Below are 19,922 nucleotides of genomic sequence, written 5' to 3' on the forward strand. Positions count from 1 at the left end.
GAACTGTATTCTTTGGAAAGCTGTTGGAGCTATTCAAACCATGACATGAAGGACAGCCAGAAGAGCTATGGCAGTGCAGAGATGCAGGTCACCGTGAAGTACATTCACCCCCTTCTGCATTTAGCAAACAGGCAGTGTGAACAGTAACCAATTACTTAGTGCTGAGGATGAACATTGAATTTCCAAGTTCTATAGAGAAGACTGGTACCATTAATTGGTACTTCTGTGACTGTTGCATATTATGTAACCTGGTCTGCTCTTCCTGATACCAACCTGTCATATACCTTTACCTATGAAAAAAGTCTGTACTGAAGCTAATATTAAATTACCTGCTTGCATGGTTCTGAAGCTGTGTTTCATTTGTCACGCTGCGATCTGTAGCTTCAAAATTTGCTGATAAAGTCTGAGGATGACTTGAGCAAAAGAGACAAAGATTTTCTGTGATTAAGTGGATGCTTTTGTTTCTATTTCAGGAAAGCCCCACAGCATTGGCAGCTCCGAACGGATTCAGCTCTCAGGAATGTACAATGTTCGAAAAGGGAAAATACATTTGCCAGTCAACAGATGGACAAGACGCCAAGCTATCCTTTGTGGAACATGCCTAATTGTCTCATCAGTAAAAGAAAGCCAGACTGGAAAGATGCATGTCCTCCCTTTAATTGGTGGAAAAGTAAGATATTTTGTTTCCTGTATTTGCTTGGTTAACCCTTGTCTCTCTATGCAGAGAAGATTGCATTCAATTATGATGATTCTGACTTCCCAGATGCTTCTTTCTGCAAATGGGGTTTTCAAAATACATAAATGACTTGTGATTATGGTCAGTCATATTTAACAATTTAGAATATTTGAATTAAAACAATAAAGAAAAGCAATGGATTCATAATCAGTTTCTTTCTCTTGTGTGCAGTGTTAAGTGTTTTACATGTGCAGTAGTACACAGACAAGGGATACATGCAGCTCTTTTGTGTATGAACTGTGCCATGCCTCCTCATCCAGGTTTCATCCATGATGGGTTACTCTAAAGGTCTGAAAATGGACCGGTAAGGGCATGGGCTAATTTGGAAAATTGGGAGAGATTTGAGTGCTTAAGCATTGTGAGAGTAGTGGGCCATTGTGAGCTAATGGCAACAAATATTTTTACTTGTGAAAAGCTGAAACTGGACTTTGTTCTGATCAATTACATCTGAAACCCAGCACAAGGTAATGTGACAGTGACCAAGCAATGGCATGGGTTACCCAGAGGGGTGATGGAGTCTGCATCCTTGGATATATTTAAAAACCATCTGGACATAGTCCTGGGCAACTATAGCTGTAGGTGACCCTGCTTGAGCAAGGGGTTGAATCAGATGACCTCTGGAGGTCCCTTCCCACTTTAACCATGCTGTGATGCTGTGAAACTTTAGTGAAGACAGTAAGATTACAATATTGCTGTTTTGACCTAAATAGTGTTTCAGCACACTATTATTGGCCTGTTTAGCCAAGGTAATGGGAAGAGAATCATCAGCTTGAGGAGGAATTTACACCTGAAGTAATCCTCCTTTACTTACATACTGACAAGTTGGATTCTTAGGGCTATTGGCTGAAAAACAAGTGTCACAGTATTAGATATGCAGACTACAGTTAATTCATTAGTATTCTATACTAGCAGTGTGAAAAGAAGTGCTGCCTTCTAGGAGCTGTTTTTCCTGTCTCCTTTCATGATTCTTCATATGCTTCTCCAACTCTTCCCTGGAGATTATGAAGTAGAGATATGGTCCTCTTTTAGCAACAGTCTGTGAGCTCTTGACAGTGAATTGTATTCCAGGCTGTAGGATGCTGGACAGGAAAGAATTCAGGTTCTCATCATCCTTCTTTTTGAGGTGAAAAATGTGTATAGTTTAATTAAAAAAGATAAAAGATTGTGTACCTTTTTAAATTGCTTAACATGGAATTTCTAAGTTGTTTTTGAACATAAATGCCTTATGTGATGTAAAACATGCAGACTGTGTTAAGCAGAAAGTTGACAACAAATTTTAAAACAAAAGGATAACCAAGCTGAGAAAAATGTACCGAGAGCTTCTGCTGACAAAGCTTGGGAGGAGGATACTTGGCACAGAACTAAGTGTTTTTTAAATTATTGCTCAAAAAATATTCTTCCTCAACCCCATAAATACTCTGCACTTCCTGGTTTGCAAAGGCTTTCCAGAATGCTGTGCTGAGACATCGAGACCATAAGTTGTGTGGGACTTCTCATGTATGGTAGCAGAATGATGTATTCTGGGTGTTTTTTAGCAAGTTGAGAAATGCCAAAGAATTTAATTGGTCTGTAAGAGAAGCATTTGGTTAAACGTGTTTTTAATAACCAGGAGTATAAATTGTATTTTTTAGGTTGCATAAAAGCAGCCTTAAATGTGTTTCACTGGTAGACCTTTTATGGTGCTAAGTCTCTGTTAAAATGTTGAAGTTCTTGGTGGTTTTCTCCATTAATTCTGTTATCCTTCTGTTCTCATTCCTTGCTTGTGCAGATTTTAGGAATATTTGAAAGCCAAGATCCAGCTTGAGTGTTTGAAATGATTAGCCCAACTCTACTTGTTGAGCTCCTCTTGGGCACATTTTAACTTTGCCCTGAGGAGTTCTGCAAAGAGGCTGTTGGCTCTTTTCGGCTAAGAGTTTTGTGTCTCTCCTGTAGGTGGAAGAAGTGAAGAAGCACCAGCACTGTTTAGCATTTAGCTCCTCTGGACCTCAAAGCCAGACCTACTACATTTGTTTCGATAACTTCACTGAATATCTGCGATGGCTGCGACAAGCATCAAAGGTGAGAATAGTCCTAACTCCTGCCCAAATGGGATGTTCATAGCATTTCCTCCAGTTCAGTCTTCTCCATGCAGTGATACAGTCTCTCTTCTGGATAGACCATCATGAACTGCTACTGCTGCTGTTAGTGTTGCATAAAAACATTCAATTTGAGAGCTCTTGCTAACAGGCAACAGGGAGACAAATTTTTCTGCATGTAATTTACACTGAGATTTCTTTCTGCTATGGTTGTATAAGCAAAGTGCTGTGCTGAACTTTCTCCCTTTTCTAGTCTTGATCCAGCTGGATGGATGTAGTGAGATCATTAGAACAAAAAGGATGACAAATATAACTGTCAAAATTTCAATTTAAAAAGCTTTATTTCAGTGTGATTAAAATCTAAAATAGTGTCAGATGTTTTTCAGTTCATTCCTTACACAGAACCTAAATATTAAATTGCTGGAATTAAGGATATTTTTTTTTCCCCTGGTTGGAAATGTTGCTGAATCTCTTTAGTTTTGCAACTGTTCGATTTTTGTTTTTTTAATAAGCAATCACTTTATGTCAGGGAAAAAATAAGTTAGTAACTAAAACCTTTGTAAAGCAAATTTTAACTGTGCTTGAAGCACAATTTCTTATGGGAATTTAGGGCCTGCATTATTTCATTTGACTCTTCAGTTCCATTTTGTGTTGGAAGGTTGTTTTTGCAATTACCTGTTTTGTCTCCTAATCTCTGCCACTTTTTTGATAAATTCTCCTCAAAGTAATTTGCCATTATATTTGCTTTTTTTATTACCATGTGAGTTCTTTTGCTATCAGTGTTCCCTCTTTGGTTTTCTAGTTGGGCCTAAATTGTTCATTAGTTTTATATTTGGTAGGACTGCCCATGCTATTTTCTATGTTAAAGCAACTTAGTTTTCCATAGTAGTGCTTATAGATCTTTGTCACACTAGATCTGTTTTGTCTTTTTAGGTTGCAATAATGTATTACCCAGCCTATTGCAATGATGCAGCCTAGGTTGTGGACTTTTTCAAGAGGTTTGATCAGATGTCAAACTTTCTCTGAGCAGTAACTGTTGCACCTCCCAACACATGCATCATTTAAACTGTCGTTTTGGTTTTTTTTCTAGCAAGTTTTTAAATTCTTTTTAAGGAAGCTATATTTGCTTAGGTCTGTTAAGCCTCAAAGTAAAAGTCCCCAGGGCATGTTTTATGAGACGGTGAGGCACGATCTGTCAGGTTTTTGAGTTCTTGCTGCTTTGTGGCTCTCTCTGGGACAGTAGTGCCCTTTCATCTCCAGAGGCTTTGACATCAGATAAATGAAAGACAAATCTAATGAGTGAGAAAAACAGTGGAAAACAATGAACTTCAGAAGTAGAGATAAATGGCCAGAAAGCCCCTCTGAATTACTGGCAGCGTAAGCTTGTTCTGTGCCATGCTGTGCTTCTCTCTTTCTCTCTGGTTCACCCAAGTGACTAACAGCATCGGGACGATAGCCAGCATGACAACATATCCCCATGCACTCATGATAACCTCCCATTTTTCTTATGTAAGAGTAGAAAGAAAATACATAGTTTCAAGTGTCTTTTCAGACTGTCAAAATTGAAGAAACTCACTGTGCTATTCTTTTAGTTGGTAAAACATTCTTCGAGGGGAAAAATGTGTTTTTCCCCAGCTCTCCACCTCCCAGCCCCCAAACCTGAGACTTGGCATTCTGCATTCATGGATTTTGAAACAGCACTTTGCCACTTCAAGCTGCTTTTTTGATGTTTGGAGTGTCTATCCTTAGACTGAAAAACAGAGACAAACATGATTGTATGCAAGCTAGTCGTGTGGGAAGTGCTGCACGGTAGCACTGTTTCTGAAGAACAGAAACAGGGAAAGTAGTAATAATGCAAAAGGAACTCAAATTTCCTCCAGCTGATACTGTTTGTGTCCAAGTGCTTAATTGCAAGGTGCAACATCCCTGATTTACACGTATAAATAAATGAGAAAACGTTTAATCTTCAGCTCTGTAGTTCAGGCAAGCTAGCATTCTCACACAGAGAGAAAAACCCCAACATTTATATGAGGTCTTCTGCTTCAGGGGATTGGAAACTACTCAAGTTCAAAGGTGTTGAAATATTCTTTCTAACCAAGAAAATACCGTATAGAGCACTGCATGTCTAAAGGTAAACAAATTTAGGGAGATATGGCTCAAACTCTTGGGCTTCTAGTTGCTTGTTATGGGCTAGGTCGCATGGCACTTTCCAATTCTTTAATCCTGGTGTTATATATGGTACTTGCCCTTTGTGAGTTGTTCTGAATAATATTTAAGACTGTTTTAAATATAGTTGTTGTTTAATGGCATTTGCTTTGGAAGTGACATTTGTGTTTTATTCGATGGTAGCTTTTCTGCAGTCAGCCATGCTCCCAATGTGTGCTGCTGAAAGCTGAGAAGTTCTGATACTTACAAGTGTAATGAAAGCTTTAATTATAGATTTTAATGCAGAAGGAAATCCCTGGTAAAATACCTCATTAAAATTGCTCGATTCAGTTTTTAACTATAAAAATATTTTCATTTCTATCTTCTGTATACTTCCAAAGAGCTACAAGATGATGTTGCTTTAACTTTTAAATAACAAGCTTAATGTTGGAAGGAGACTTTGCAAAGAATGCTTGCTCTGCAGTCTTTCTCCCCACAGAATATTGACAATGTTGACTTTTTAGTGGTGTTTCAGAATGAGACAAATCCTAACACATCACTCCTGCAATAAATACGTGTATGCTAGAGAACATTTGAATTCGTGTTTGCAGAGGCTTGGGTTCAATTTAATTAAAAATGAGCATTGCTCCTGTATAATCAGATTCATTCTAACAGTGAAATCCATCATAGCCAAGACAGCTCTCATGCTCTGCCCCAGTAAATTTTTCGAAGAGATTTTTGAATAGGTGTTTAGGATCAGTTTTTCTATATATGTGTGTCCTGAGGTGAATAGAACTCCTGTTTTCAGGACGGACTGGAATTACTGCACAAATACTGACCTAAATATCGAACTTAGTGACATACTTATTCCAAATAGGTCACTTTTAGATATGCTGATTTAGCCTCAAACAGAATATTTTTAAAAGCTGGAAATGTCTTGTTCGTTAATATTGATAGTTCTATACCACAGTGCATTTCTTGCCTTTTACTTTCCAAATGCTGGAGTCCTAATTAAGGAAGCTCCAAAGGAAAACAACAACAACAGATTTGGTCCTTTGTGATCTAATGCATTCGTTCTGTTGCCAAATGTTGAAAAATAAGCTTATGCAACTGGGAGGGGGAGCAGAGGGGGAAGAAAGGAACATCTTCATGGCTTTAAAGAATTTTGTCTGCATAAAGTCATCCTGGTGGATCTGGAACCGGCACAATTACTTGCAGAGCAAATCTGCCACTATTTACTACTTGAATGTCAAATGCAGAAGGGCAGGGCAAAAATTGTGCAGTTAACAGTGGGGAAGACATGATGAGGGCTTTCCTCATTTGCCACTTCTGAAAGCTAAAAAGCTACACCCTTAATGTAGAAGAGAGAGAGGTTTTATGTGTAAGGTGTTATGGAGTGGTAGAACTTCCTGTCGTGAGGCTTATTTTTGGGAATTGGTGGCAAGCTCCTGCTGTTTGACACTTCTAACAGCTAAACCTAAACATTTTTCAATATGTGAAATTGCTGTTGTTGTAAGTGTTGGCTACGACACGACTCATGATATAGATGGCTCGGCTGCCATCCTCCACGTTCCAAGGCATACTGTTAAAATGGGATGTCAACGTCTGCCTCAGAAATTCAGTACTGCAGAGCGCAAGCTGGGACATATTACAGAATTTTATTTTCTTGGAAATAATGTGATCCAGTGGGCATGCCAAGACAGGTTATCTGACCCTGCAGACTTCCCCTCTCAGCTGTAGGAGAGCAGGAAGCCTGTTGGCAGCTTCATGCGACAATTATTTCCTGCTTTAGTGCCCGTTTCAGTGGGGCAGGTAGAGGAAGAGATGTGATGAGAGACCAGGGCTGTAAATAATGCTTGGTTGCCTCACGTAAGCTACCTGTGCATGGCTGCACCATACATGTGGGTAGGTAGAGATGTACAGGCACACAGCCCTTTGTGTCTGTGCACCATCGACTGCTTCCCAGGCAGAGCTGGACAGCCGTGGCTATAGTAACAGCATGTTTGGTGGGGAGTAAGTTGTTGGGTGGGGCTTAGGTGCCTATACACAAAAGATCCCTCCTGTTTAAAATACAATGAATGACCAAATAGAGGTCCTTGATTTAAAACCTGTCAAACTAAAGAGTTTTCTCCTGTGTGCCTTTGTTTTTTCCCTTCTCTGTTTCAGTCACTTTTGTCTTCAAGTCTGCAGTGGAAGTGTGTGTGGTGTTCCAGACAACCCTCACCTGCTGTGAAAAAGGAGAGATTAAATTATGATGTCAGTGTACATTATGTTTAAGTAATGCTAAAAATAGCAAGAGTAGCAAATTCAAGGGAGAAGGGCATGCTGCCACATTGGCCATATTCCTTTCATGTCAGTGCAGAATGCTCTCTTCGTACATTTTTTTGAACTGTGAAGCTAGCAGAAAAAAGGATCAGATTTGAATTTAGTTTAGACTATACAAGTAAGTAATGCAAGAGCCTCTGTAGCTGCAGTCTCTCCATCTTTCCTTAACTTGTGTAGAGACCTACCTGAAGCAGCAGTGCAAAATTAGCTTTTTCTTTCTCATCAGTCATCTAGTTCTGACCATCTGTCTCAGTCTTCTAGTGATTTTTTTCAGTACAAATTTGACAATTGTGTTCAGAGACTGTTGTAAAAGGTGAGTATGAACCAAGTAAAGAGGAGAAAGCTGATCTATGACTCTAGTAATAGGATTTCTATTTCTGGTGAGGAAAAAAGATTTGGGTTCTGAGCACACGCTTGGTGTTACAGGCCACATTTATGTAAAAAAAATCTGTAGAATTTGAAAGTTAATTCCTGAACTTGACTGCAGTTCAGCAAATAGATTTCTAAAATAGGAGAACAAGATGATCAACTTGTGCATACGTTTCACAGGAAAGGTCCTGAGGAAATGCAGTGAACAATAATTGAACATTACCACTAAAGATGTACCTGCTTTTCAGTTGTGCTTCATTCGCCTTGGAGCTATGGAAAGATAATCAGCTGTAGGACTGCTTTTTCCTTTAGCATGGAAGATTCTGCTCATTAATTAAAGTGATGGGTAATAAGTAATAAGTCATATCCACTCATGCATATAACTTTGTCTTTATTTTGGATACTATCAGATGTTAACATCTGACTTTCTGGTATCAGCCACGGTCAACCAGGATAAGTTGTGTGAGAAAATTCCACACTAACTTCATTGTAGAACACAGATATTGCAGAGCTTTTCATTACCAAATAGAGTATGTAAAGAAGGCTTCAAGCCACTGGTCTCATGTTTAAATGAGCCCTACATTTGCCTTGGCTTGCCCTCTAGGTGATTGACCTATTTCATATGTGTTTCTAGATACTATAATGAGCTGTAAGGTCTTTACAGAGTTCATCATTGCAGTTTTTTGTTACCAAACCTCAGTTATCTCTAGAGGCATTAAGGACAGGCTTTTCTTATGCTTACTGGTTGGAACCAGCTTGGAATATCTTTTTTCAAAGCCTTGACCACAAAGCAGCTCCAATGGCGACTGTAGGGAAACAAGTAGTTTAAGTTATTTGGGATGTTACTTGTTACAGTGCTGTCAGTTCATACTTTTGAGTCACTGAATGCACTGTCTCCTCTCCAGGTGTCTGTTTAGCTTTGTAATCAATGAATAACCTTCTGGAAGAATGCGACAAAGAACTTTACATTGGTTTCCGTGTGATCTGAATTTCTAGATTAGTATTTTTGCTTTTTGGCTGTTCTTTGTTACCTTTGATCCTTCTACAGAGAATGGTTGTGTGCCACGAACAGGCTGTGTTGCAGTTAGAAATTTCTGACACTTTCTTTTAGCTTTACAGTCTTAGCTCCTGTGTTTGAATGTACCATCATGATTCTGGGCTACCGTGTGTGTTGGGACAGGTTGGAGGTCAGGGACGTGCTGGTTGCTGAGAAGGTGACCATGCAGTAGTTGGTTTGTTTCTTATGCCAGTAGTGCTTGGAGGCGTGAAAATGAATCTCTATTCTAGTATGACCTAAAAATGAGTTTAGCATACTGTCAGCATCAGTAGCATCTTGTGAAAAGAGCCTTTAACCAAAGCTTGTTTTCTTTGAGGAAAACTATTTGGGTTTCTTCACATTTGTGAGCCTAAGCAGTGCCATTACCCATTGCAAAAGCTGGTTCAACATCTAGTGAAGGAAGGAGAACCCTGAAAGATTTTCTCATTTTTCAGTGGGGCTTTTTTGAACTGATCCTTTCTTACAGGAAACATGATGACTCTAAGTTTAGTGTAAGGAAACCATTTTTTCCTCTAATACCATAAAATGACAATATTCAGATAATACTTTCTCTAAAAATAGATCCCTAAAAATAAACCCACAGCTTCCTTTTGGCGGTGATTACAAGTATGCAAACATAAACAAACCTCTGGTTTCCATGCGGAACTTGACTTCCTTTTCTCTGTGTGTGCGAAATCTTCAATGTTTGGGACCTTTGCTCTGCAGTCATATCTGGTCATTCTTGCTGTGGGTGGCTTCTTGTCATCTGAAGTGTAGAAGCAGAAGATTAAGTAAAGCAAACTTGTAACCCATTTTGTTTCTCTTTTGATGATAACACTTGACAGTGTTCCTTCTTTTCTCTTCTCTGTGAAGCCTATTCTTTTGTGCCTTTGATTGTTAGAGGTTAGTTGGTGCTTTGAAAATGAACTTCTGAGCGTGCTTCAGTGTAGTCTCTCTTAATGGCTCAGGAGGGAAGCTTGGTGTTTTGGCTCAGCTGATTAGTTCTGTTAGTTTTACATGTCAAAATAGTTCAGCTGATTCCAAAGTGGTGTAATGGTGACTTCAAGCTTTTTGCTTCATTTCTGTTCTAGGGAAACTGTAGCTTCACTATTTTTTCTCCCCTTTTTCCTTGCTGGCATTTAGCGACTCTATAGTTCTTGTTTTGGACTTGCTGCCTTCAGTTAATAATAGTTATTGAAGTATTGCAGCCAAGAGTGAGAACAGAAAACTCAGTATCGCCCACACATCTGGAATAGCATTCAAGCAACGTCTTTTGAAGCCTCTAAATCAGGTTCTGATATTATTGAAGCTGAATTTGTGCAGCCTTTGCATAAATACAGGAAAGCATTGCCTAGAAGCTCAGTGAGGTGTTGCAGATGTTACCTTTTAAGGTGAGTTCCATCCAGAAGGATTCCAAAATGCTTTCAGTAATCTCTGGGAGTGGAGGGCTAGAAGCAAGCGGGGAATATAACTTTGCTCTTAGCGAGGCTCAGGGGAATGAAGTGTCTGCAATGAGCAGATCCCATGAGATGGGAGGGAGCTGTAGGGACTGACATATTGCACAATACTTCAGTATGTATAAGGTCACAACAGAATGAAATGAATGGCTGTAACACTGAGAGCCTTTCCAAGCACAGTGTATCAGGTAATAAAAAAGGGGAGGAATTATTAGCAAAAACTAATTTTAGGGACATTTTCTCTCCTTAGGCATCTTCTGTAGTCAGTGGAGAAGGATGAAGGTCTCCAGGGAGAAGAGGGATTGAGTGCTGGAGACCAGTTTTAGGCCCCAGGCCAGGAGAGCTATATTCGTGATTATTTGTATTATAAAAGACTTGGATCAGAAGGCCTTTCTGAGTTAGTGAAATAATAGCATGAAAATAGTTCATCTCATTGTAGAATTAATCCATATGATGCTGCTGTGTCAGAGAACCTAGATCAGAAACTGAGGACCTAGCATAACCTCTTAATTAACACAAGCTAACAGAACCCTACCACCCTCTCCCCACAGGACTGGGGAGACTCAGAAAAGTGAACATCTAGTAGAAGTCTCACTGGAAAGAGTCTGAAATCTATAGTAAATCATAGAATGGTTTGGGTTGGAAGATCATCTAGTTCCAAAACCCCCACCATGGGCAGGTGCCACTGGACCAGGTTGATCAAAGCCCTGTCCAAGCTGACCTTGAACACTTCCAGGGATGGGGCATCCACAGCTTTCCTGGACAACCTCTGGTTATCTTTGTGGCCCTCCTCTGAACCTGCTCTAACAAATCCACATCTTTCTTGTGTTGGGGATGTCAGACCCGGATGCAGTACTCCAGGTGAGGTCTCACAAGGGCAGAGTAGAGGGGGAGAATTGCCTCCCTCAACCTGCTGGCCATGCTGCTTTTGATACAGCCCAGGATGTAGTTGGCCTTCTTGGCTGCAAGTGGATGCTGTTGCCCCATGTCCTGCTTTTCAATCACCAGAACCCCTAAATCCTCCTCCACAGGGCTGTTCTCATTGACTGCTTCTCCCAGTCTGTACGTGTTGTTGGGATTGCCATGATGCAGGTGTAGCTCCATGCACTTGGACTTATTAGACCTCATGAGGGCCTGCTTCTCAAGTCTGTCCAGGTCCCTTTAGATGGCATCTCTTCCTTCTGTCGTGTAATCTGTAAGCTTGCTCTGAGGGTGCACTCATGTCACTCTCTATGTTGTTGATAAAGATATCAGAGCACAGATCGCAAGACCTGTGACCCTGAGGGACACCACTCTCCACCAGCCATCAACTGGACATAGAATCATTGACCACAACTCTCTGGATGCATCCATCCAGCTAATTCCTTATCAACTGAATAGTCCACACTTCAAATCCATGTCTCTCCAGTTTTGAAACAAGGATGTTATGTGGGACTAAGTCGAAGGCCTTAGAGAAGTCCAGGTAGGCCATATCAGCTGGTCTTCCCTTGTTGACCATTGCAGTTGCTGCATCACAGAAGGCCACCAGATTGGCCCAGGCATGATTTGCTCTTAGTGTTTTGCATGTAGCTTAGCATTGCTTCCAATGAGGATCTGTTCCATGATGAAATGGATAAATGCTGAAAGGAAGTGCTGGAGGGCTGCTCATTGCCAAGTCTGCGTGCTTGGCAGTACAACAGCTTGTCTTTGTACAAAAATTAACAGAAATTGTAAGAAGAAAAAGGGGCATTTCTTAATGTTTGTGAGACTGTCACCTCTTTTGCAATATTTACAGCTTAATTCTTTTCAGTCAGGCTGTTCTAAGGATGTTAATATTCCTCATTCTACCAAACAGAGATTCACATCTGAATTATAAGTAACTTATTGCTACTGTCACTTAACTCCAAGTTGTATCTTAAGCCTTGTCCTTACAGTGTGAACATCCCAGTGTGGCTACCACCAGGGTACAGTGTCAATGGCATTCCCTGCGTAATATCAATACCAGTACATGATCTCTGAAAGAAGAGCAGTTTTCCTCCTGGAGGAACAAAAATACTCTTATTCTGGTAATGACTTCAGATTGTACCCAGCACTTCCAAATGACAAGTGATGAATGTCACTTTTTTTGACAAATTCTTGCTTTCAAGTCTTGATGCTAAACTTGGGACACTGACTTTGACATTTCTGAAATTTTTTTTCTGGGCTTCTGTCACAGAGGGTGAAGAAGTGCAACTTCTGGTTAATCCCCTTCACATTTCCCCCTCCCCACACACATTTGCTAATATTGTTTTCAGTTAAGTTGTTGAGAGGTTTGCACAAGGGCCAAAAGTAGAAGTGAGCTATTTCTGCATGCTATATAAAGCTTTGTTCAGATATAATGTGAGTAGAGCAGGGTCAAGTTAAATAATACTTGTGCCCCTGAGTCCTGCTTGGTGCAAGGTGTTTGTACCAGAGGCTTTTGGCTGTATCACCTGCAGAGGAGAGATGGGCTGAGAGGTGTGTGCCCTGTGAATGCTGCCACGCTGACATGCACTCCTGCCCTTCATCTTGGTAGGCAATTATGGCTCTTACCTATGGCATTGCCTGTTGGGCTGGGGAGTCTGAGTGACATGCTTTCAAGCCTCTGCTGAGTTTTATATTTTCTGTGCAAGGCCCTGAGCTTGAGTTAGCATGCATCTAATTTAACATTTGAAAGAAAATAAAAAAGAGAGGCCAGAAAAGCCACTACCTTTTCACCCTTGGATTGTACTCATTTTAAAAGCTGAAAAATGAAAATATATGACTTTAAAGAGAAAGCAAATGTTTTTATCCTCCCCCCTTCATTAAAATTTTTGGCATTAGTTTGTTTACCAGTCTGAGCAGTTCCTCAGCACTTGGCTGTGGCTGAGGGCACCAATGTGTTTCCTGGCTGTGAAATTCAGCTCAGCAGAGAGAGGCCTCTCTGCTGAGTGGGGCTTTGATGTTCAAATAGAAAGGAGGATTAGGATTTGAAGCACGGTTAGTTCTGAGGTGAGGAGAACCTGTTTGCTCTAAGTTAGTTTAGGTATTTCAAGGCAATGCATCAATGTTTAGTTAAGCCTTATGCAGGCATTGGTGGGATGTGATGATTATTGAACTGTTTGAAAACAAATCCTAAAGGAGAAAAATTACCCTGCCTTTGCATTAGCTTGTCTACACCAGGTGTAATTTAACATCAGCAGCTTGGTTCAAACAGACTGGGAATTTGGCTGCCTATACAGTGTGGGCTGTTCAGTTATTTTGTCTTCTGTTGAAGTCCTAAGCAATAATTTCTTATCTGAATAGAGTTATAGGGAATGGGGTGAGGGTAAACAGGAAAAAGACATAATTACGTTGGTTTAAATTCATACCACAGGTCACACCGAAAGATGTTCTTGTGTAAACAAGGCTTGTGTTTGTCCATACAGCTGGGTTCAGCTGTGCCCATTGCTGACATCCATTGTCAGCAACAGATCATTTTTGTAGTATAGCCAAGGCATTAAAACAAAGACAATAATCAGTCTTGTTGCATAGCTTGGTGACAGAGGTGTCATTATACTGATGGACAAAGCAAAGTGGTTTTTTAGCAAGAAGCAGCAAGAATATTAGTTGATGCGAGTGTTTTTCTGTATTTTTGCTGCCAGCTGCTAAAGATTTCCAGTGAATCCATACCATACTTTCACCAGTCTTGAAATAGTTTTCCTTTTTCAACATGACAATTAAAAAAGATTAAAATCAAAACACCTTGGTGAAGCTCTATAAGGTACTGATGGCTTCCTAAAATTGTTGTTTATACTGCTGAGTACTACTGTGGCACAAGTAACACATGTTTAAAAGCCAGTTTTTGTATTTGGGAGACTCCTAGTTTTTTTTGCCAGGTGTGAAGCTCTTAGGTGGGGAGTAGCAGGAGCCTTAGAGCACAAGGTGGGGAGAGTGCTCTCTGGCAGCAGTTTTTGTGGTGACATTCACAGAATAAAGTTGCATTTTATTGCTACTGAGGGAAAATTAAAAGCATGACAACAGCTTTTTGGTGTTGGCAATGGGGTAGACCCAGGAGTCATTGTAATACATGTGCTGTAGTTGTATACCACTTCTTCAAAACTGCATCTCAGTTTGCCACATTCATATGGAGACTGAAAAAAACCCAGCTTATAACACTGTAGGCCCACGGTGCATAACTGAGATTGCAACAGAAACTGGGGAAAAATGATAATCTTTCATTGGACTTTGCAGTTTGATGTGCAAAATGTGGTCTTACCTCTTTACTATTCCTCTGGTGTTACAAGGGGCACATTGCAATACTGTGATTGACCGTAAAGTGTTTAAAAATAATTTCCAGGAAATGGAGAAAGCAGCATATTTTGTATTGCTTCTTTATATTTTCTGATGATTAAATATCCCAACTGGGAAGTGGACTCAAAAAGTACAAGAACTTGCAATGTGTTTGAGCTATACTCCTGTCAAACTGTTGCATGTCTTACTTCTCCAGCAAAGACAGGCATTGACTCTACAGCTCATACTGAGTGGTTGTCATACACCATCTTCCAAGAAGGCTATTGCACCAGCAATTTCCTTAGTGTTATTAGTGCTGGAAATGCAAGAGTGGTTCCATATGAAACAAGAGTTAAGGATGCATCAGTTTAGGATATGATGAGAATACTTTCCAGAGAGTTTGTTCTGGGCAATGACTTCTGCCCAGGGACTTCTGAACTGTGCTGCTTGTGGCTTTATTTTTGTACATGTATGTAAAGCACATCAAACACCTATACTTCAAAATTTTCCAGAAGAAAACACCAAACAAATCATAACAGGCACTTACTGTAGGTTCCATGTTTATCTAGAAAGTCTTTCCCTCTAGCAGTGCTGCCATACCAACTTTCTTCACTGGTTTTAGAGCATGTGTCTGTTGAAGCCAGCTCGGGTAACTTGTTGAGGTATTTATTTACAGTGGAATGTCTTGGGTTCAGTTTTGGTTCTTCTGGTGGAAACCCTACTTTCTGCAGATATTGTCCCTTCCTCTGGATGCTTTTTTGTTTATTGAATGTGACAGATATTTTGCTTAGTGTTTTCTTAGCTTTTATCAGCTTATCTCTGCAGTGATTCCCCACAGTGAGTCAGGAAAACTCAGTGCTTTATTAAAAAACTGTATCATCTTTTAGAATAAGTCTTTGCTCTTAATAAACAATAGTAAACACATGCATGCCCTGTCTTATAGCATGTAAGTCAATTGAAGACAGTTGCAGGATTGAAACATTCTTTTATTGTTTCATTTGAGAACAAAGCAATTTCAGAATTTCAGTATTCAGCTTCAAAAAACTGGTGAAAGTTTCTAGTGAACAAAAGAAAGTATTGTTAAGATGATGATGTTCTCCTTTGCTGTTCTTCTTTGGTTTTCATCATTGCTATATTCTGTAGGAATTTGTTATAGAACAGTATTGAGCCATGAAAAGAGAGAAGTCTTTATCCCTGCCTGCAAGAATAACTGTGTGTTTATATGAGCCTTCCTTATAACAATTCAGAAGTTAATTCTGAGAGTGCTGCTTGGTAACAAAAAAGACTTAAATAAAGCTATCTAAAATTATCAGTTGATTCCAGAACTAGCACCTTTTACAATGTGTTTTTAACTTTTACAGTTCTCTCTGGTAGAGGCATCATTCAAAACTTGTCAATTGCATGAAAATATTCATTAAATTCTTTGTATAACAAAGTTTTCCTTTATAAAAAAAAAGGCAAACAGAAAGTAACCAGAACACACAACCTGTAAAAACAAAATTACTTTAAACTATATTTATTTCACAAGGCTTGATGATTTCAGGAAAGGATTAGCATCCTTGTTTGCAACAACAGTAGAATCTGGATATTTGGATTTGTTTGGCTGTGTTCGCATGATTCGCACTCAAGAGTTACCGATTCTGATACTTCAGATATTTTTAGAGTAACTGGCCTTGCTAAGCACTGCTGGGTTGCTTATTGCTTTTCCTATCACATTGCAAACAAGTAGTTGAAGCCACAGTTTATATAAGCATCACACCTGAAATTAAACCTTCTCCTTGTTAATTTAATGGCTGTCAGCACTTTCTCATCTCTTGTGTTTTCAGTGTGATGAGAACTGTACTGTACTCGGCAGGTTCTGGCACCATAAACAGACTGAATACCTAGCATTCAGAAATGACTGCTTAGTATAGCCTGTGAATAATTTTTGTCTCATACTACAAGGGGAAGAAAAGTAGTAGCTTCAGTAACAAAAGGACTGAACTAATTGAGTAACAAAAATTCAAGCGTTTTAATGGATGTGGGAGGACTGGATTATTAACGGTCGCATTGGAGAAAAACACTGCACCGTCTGTTCCTCTTGAAGCTTATGGCTGTGTGTTTATAATAGCAACCACTTATCCTCAGGCCTGTGTAGCTTGCGTTGGAGAGGAAAACAAAAATCTCCTTGGCCTTCCTCTCCAGTGGCAGGCTACACAAAGCCTGACGCCTCCAGTTTTAGGGTATTTTGTGGCAGGGACTCTGTCTCTGCTCAGAAGGTTGAGTGGTGTCTCCTGCATTGGAGTTGAGAAGCTCTTAGGGCACTGGGCATTGATTGTGATTTGTTGTGTGTTTTCCTCTTTTTGTCACTTAGACATGGTGTTTATACCTCCAGAATCCCAATATAAAAGGCCAGTAAAAGCACCAATGAAAAAATGAAATGATGAGCAGCTGACAGAGCATGTAACCATTTGAGCACTGTTTGTGCAGTCCCACAAGTGTAAAATGGTGAAGTTACTTGCTTCTCCTCCTTTGAGCTAAGCCATGCCTGCTCCAAAAATGCCTCTCTCTTGTAACATTTGGCCCCTTCTCCTTGCCCACCATCCCCACTGCCTTGCATTACTGTGTGGTGGTGCTTTGTCATGTAACTAGCTCTGCCACTGTACTTTATGAAAGGATATTGTAAATAGTATTAGAAAATGCAAGAATTCTGCATTGCAGTGTTGGGCTTGGTTTTGGTTTTGCTTTGTGTTTTTTTTGCTTTGGGTTTTTTTTTAAACTTTTTTTTTTTAATAAAGTCTAATAAATAAGTAAAGCAACAGCTATATCCTAGAGATTTGCTAAGAGGCAGAGTTGCTGTTCCTTGAGGTAGTTGCCTATAGGTCTCTGTGGAAGATGCTAGTTTTATATAGTGCTAGGTGGTAACATTTTTTTAGCCTCTGTCGACCAGGTTTGTTTTGCCTTCCCCTTTCTAGAAAACAGTGTTAAACCCCCAGATACCAGTTTTGGATTTGTCACATTTTTATCACTCTTGGGTGGTCTTCTAATTCATTGAGAAGAGATAGGTGTTCAGTGCTTTGCTGCTGGCGCTGTGATTATTTATTTTTTTTCCTCTCCAATAAGGTATAAATGGGATAACTTTCTTCTGCCATTTTATACCTGCTTTTGACCCTTGAAACCAAGATAGGGTGATGACTGCTATCCCCTCCACTCACTTGGAGGAGGCAATGCAGCAATATAGAAAACTCGTGCACTATGTTTTTGCTGATGTTACTTGTTAAGTAAAGGAGTAAGCTAAAGTTTATGTCAAATATATCTTTTTTTCTGATTGTAAAGTATCACATAACTTCATTGATGAAAATGTATCTATTTCACTTATGAATTTGACAGGCCTTTGTGCTTTCTCTCCTGCTAGCCATCTATGGGCCTGGTTTAAGCACTGAGGCCAAGCAAGAGATCATGGCATAACTTGCAGCAATTATGTAGACTGTGTTAAATCAGCTATAGATGCTGACACTGACTTCTATTGTGCTTAAAAGCTGTTTATCTTGTGCTGGTAGAAGTGAAGGAAATGTTCCTGTTTTATTACAGTATTAACATATTGGTGTTGTACTTGACTTCTAGGTTGCATCACAACGCATAAGCTCAGTGGATCTTTCATGCTGCAGCCTGGAGCACCTGCCTGCCAACCTGTTTTATAGCCAAGACCTCACTCATCTCAATCTAAAGCAGAACTTCCTGAGGCTAAATCCCAGCCCATCCACAAGTAGAGCGCTTAGTGAATTACAAAGGTAAAGTGATATGGTTCTACTGCTCTTCCTCTGCCCTTGCAGCCATGATCTGCAGGAGCTTCCCTAAAAATTACTGCTGCTTGTGGAACATTGGCCTGACTGTAATGCTTCAGAGGTTGGTTAACTTAATGTGTTAGAAACAGACTAGCTTTCATAAGAAACTTAATGCTTTTCTTGTAAATAGAAGGATATTTTCAAACAGAATGCAGTTTTCAGAACATTTCTATCTATCTACTGAAGCCAGACTAGTTTTTCAGCCTTTGACTCACATGAACAAATAAGAGTTGATGAGCTGCCCATCAAAGGGAGCCATTCTAGGTAGGAATAGTATCCTATGTGTCTGAGTGGAGAAGTTTTTTGTTACCCCCCAAGCAAAGAAATCTCTGATTTCATCAATTCAGCCTGGTTCCTGTCCTGTTTTCACTTGGCTCAACCCCAGTTGTTCTTTCCTAGTAACTGTGACCTTCCAGTTGTTCTTTCCACTGCAGCTCCTCTGAGAATGTAACAAATGGGTAGACAGCAGCATGATTGGTGATCAGAATGATTTAATGTATGTGTTCTGTGGAATCAGCAGGCTGTCTGTATTCAAAAAGATGAATGTTTCCGTACTGAATATATAACTGTGATTTTAATTTCAGTGGTAACTGAATTGCACAGTACCTCAGGATTGTGTTTGTGGATGGTCCTGTTCAAACAAAATGTTTTAAACCACATTTCTAAATCCTTTCCTCTTTGAAAAACAACCAAAAGATACAAGATGGATTATGCAGGCTGTTGTATTTTTGTATAATTCTGATTTCGTTCTGGAAAAACAAGCAGTTTGGCATAGTGGAAGATGAATGAACCCAGCAGGTCTGCTTCACAAACAAAGCAGGCAGCGATTCCAAGAGCTTATGAACACAGTCTGGAGAGGAATACTGACTGGATTAAATGTTTTGTGAATGTCAGTATAGGTCTCCAGGTAGCAAGGGGAATTTTAGCATAAGATAGATGGACAAAAAATGGATGTCTTCTGTTTTAATGATTTTTAAAATATTTTTTCCTTTTTAAATATCAGAAAATGAACAGGAGATACTTGATTATATTTTATCCATGTGCAAACACCTAATTCTGTTTGGATTATATTTTGTTCATGCACCTAAAGATAATTCTGTTTGAGATTAGAAAGCATTTATAAATAATATGATGGGCCATGTTCATTCTCTGTTTAATGTTCTCTTCATACTGCAGTTGTAGGAACAGCTGATGAGTCTTGCTGACAATTAATAAACTGTTAAATTTTTTTCTCACTAATGCGAACCTGAACGTATGAGAGTGAAAGAGTTCAGGTGACTGATTCAAACTCTTGTGTTTTCTGAGATTCTGCATGAGGAAAATCTGGAGAAGTGGCATATACCTGAGGTGGTGCAAAACTGATTGCATCTCTTGTTCTTCTGTGAGCTGGTCCTATTCTGTCAGTGAGTAACAGTCTGCCCTGCCCGCATTGCGTTGAGCTTGTCAAGAATGCACAAAGAAGACCTGTGAACTTCTGGAGAGGAAAAAAATATTAGGGAGGCTACATGGCACTGTTTTGGTGGATCAAAGCCAGTACCTCAGGAACTCCTGCCCCTTGGTGCTGGCTTTCCCTTTGCCACTGATGATGTCCTCCAGCCTTATCTTCATCCAGCAGAGGTGGTGTTACCCAGGCAGTGAGTAGCTGGAAGCTGCTGTCACCGTTCCAGTTGTTGCTGTGCCAGTGGAAGGGGCTGTGTGAGGTCCTAG

At 39.8% G+C, this 19,922-nt stretch overlaps 1 protein-coding gene across 1 annotated transcript in view; it reads left to right on the plus strand.

Annotated features, from left to right (window-relative positions):
* Positions 1-473: 473 nt before the first annotated feature.
* Positions 474-19,922, plus strand: part of LOC103808784 (PH domain leucine-rich repeat-containing protein phosphatase 1-like) — a gene marked incomplete at both ends in the record, with an annotated part of 34,982 nt that continues 15,533 nt past the window's right edge. The window contains 3 exons of the mRNA XM_009081589.1: positions 474-670; positions 2,669-2,794; positions 17,995-18,161. Of these exons, the coding sequence (XP_009079837.1) occupies positions 474-670; positions 2,669-2,794; positions 17,995-18,161 (490 nt within the window). The remainder of the gene's footprint in view (positions 671-2,668; positions 2,795-17,994; positions 18,162-19,922) is intronic.

The sequence above is a fragment of the Acanthisitta chloris genome, unplaced genomic scaffold (assembly GCF_000695815.1).
Source record: "Acanthisitta chloris isolate BGI_N310 unplaced genomic scaffold, ASM69581v1 scaffold13159, whole genome shotgun sequence".
NCBI classification, from domain to species: Eukaryota; Metazoa; Chordata; class Aves; order Passeriformes; family Acanthisittidae; genus Acanthisitta; species Acanthisitta chloris.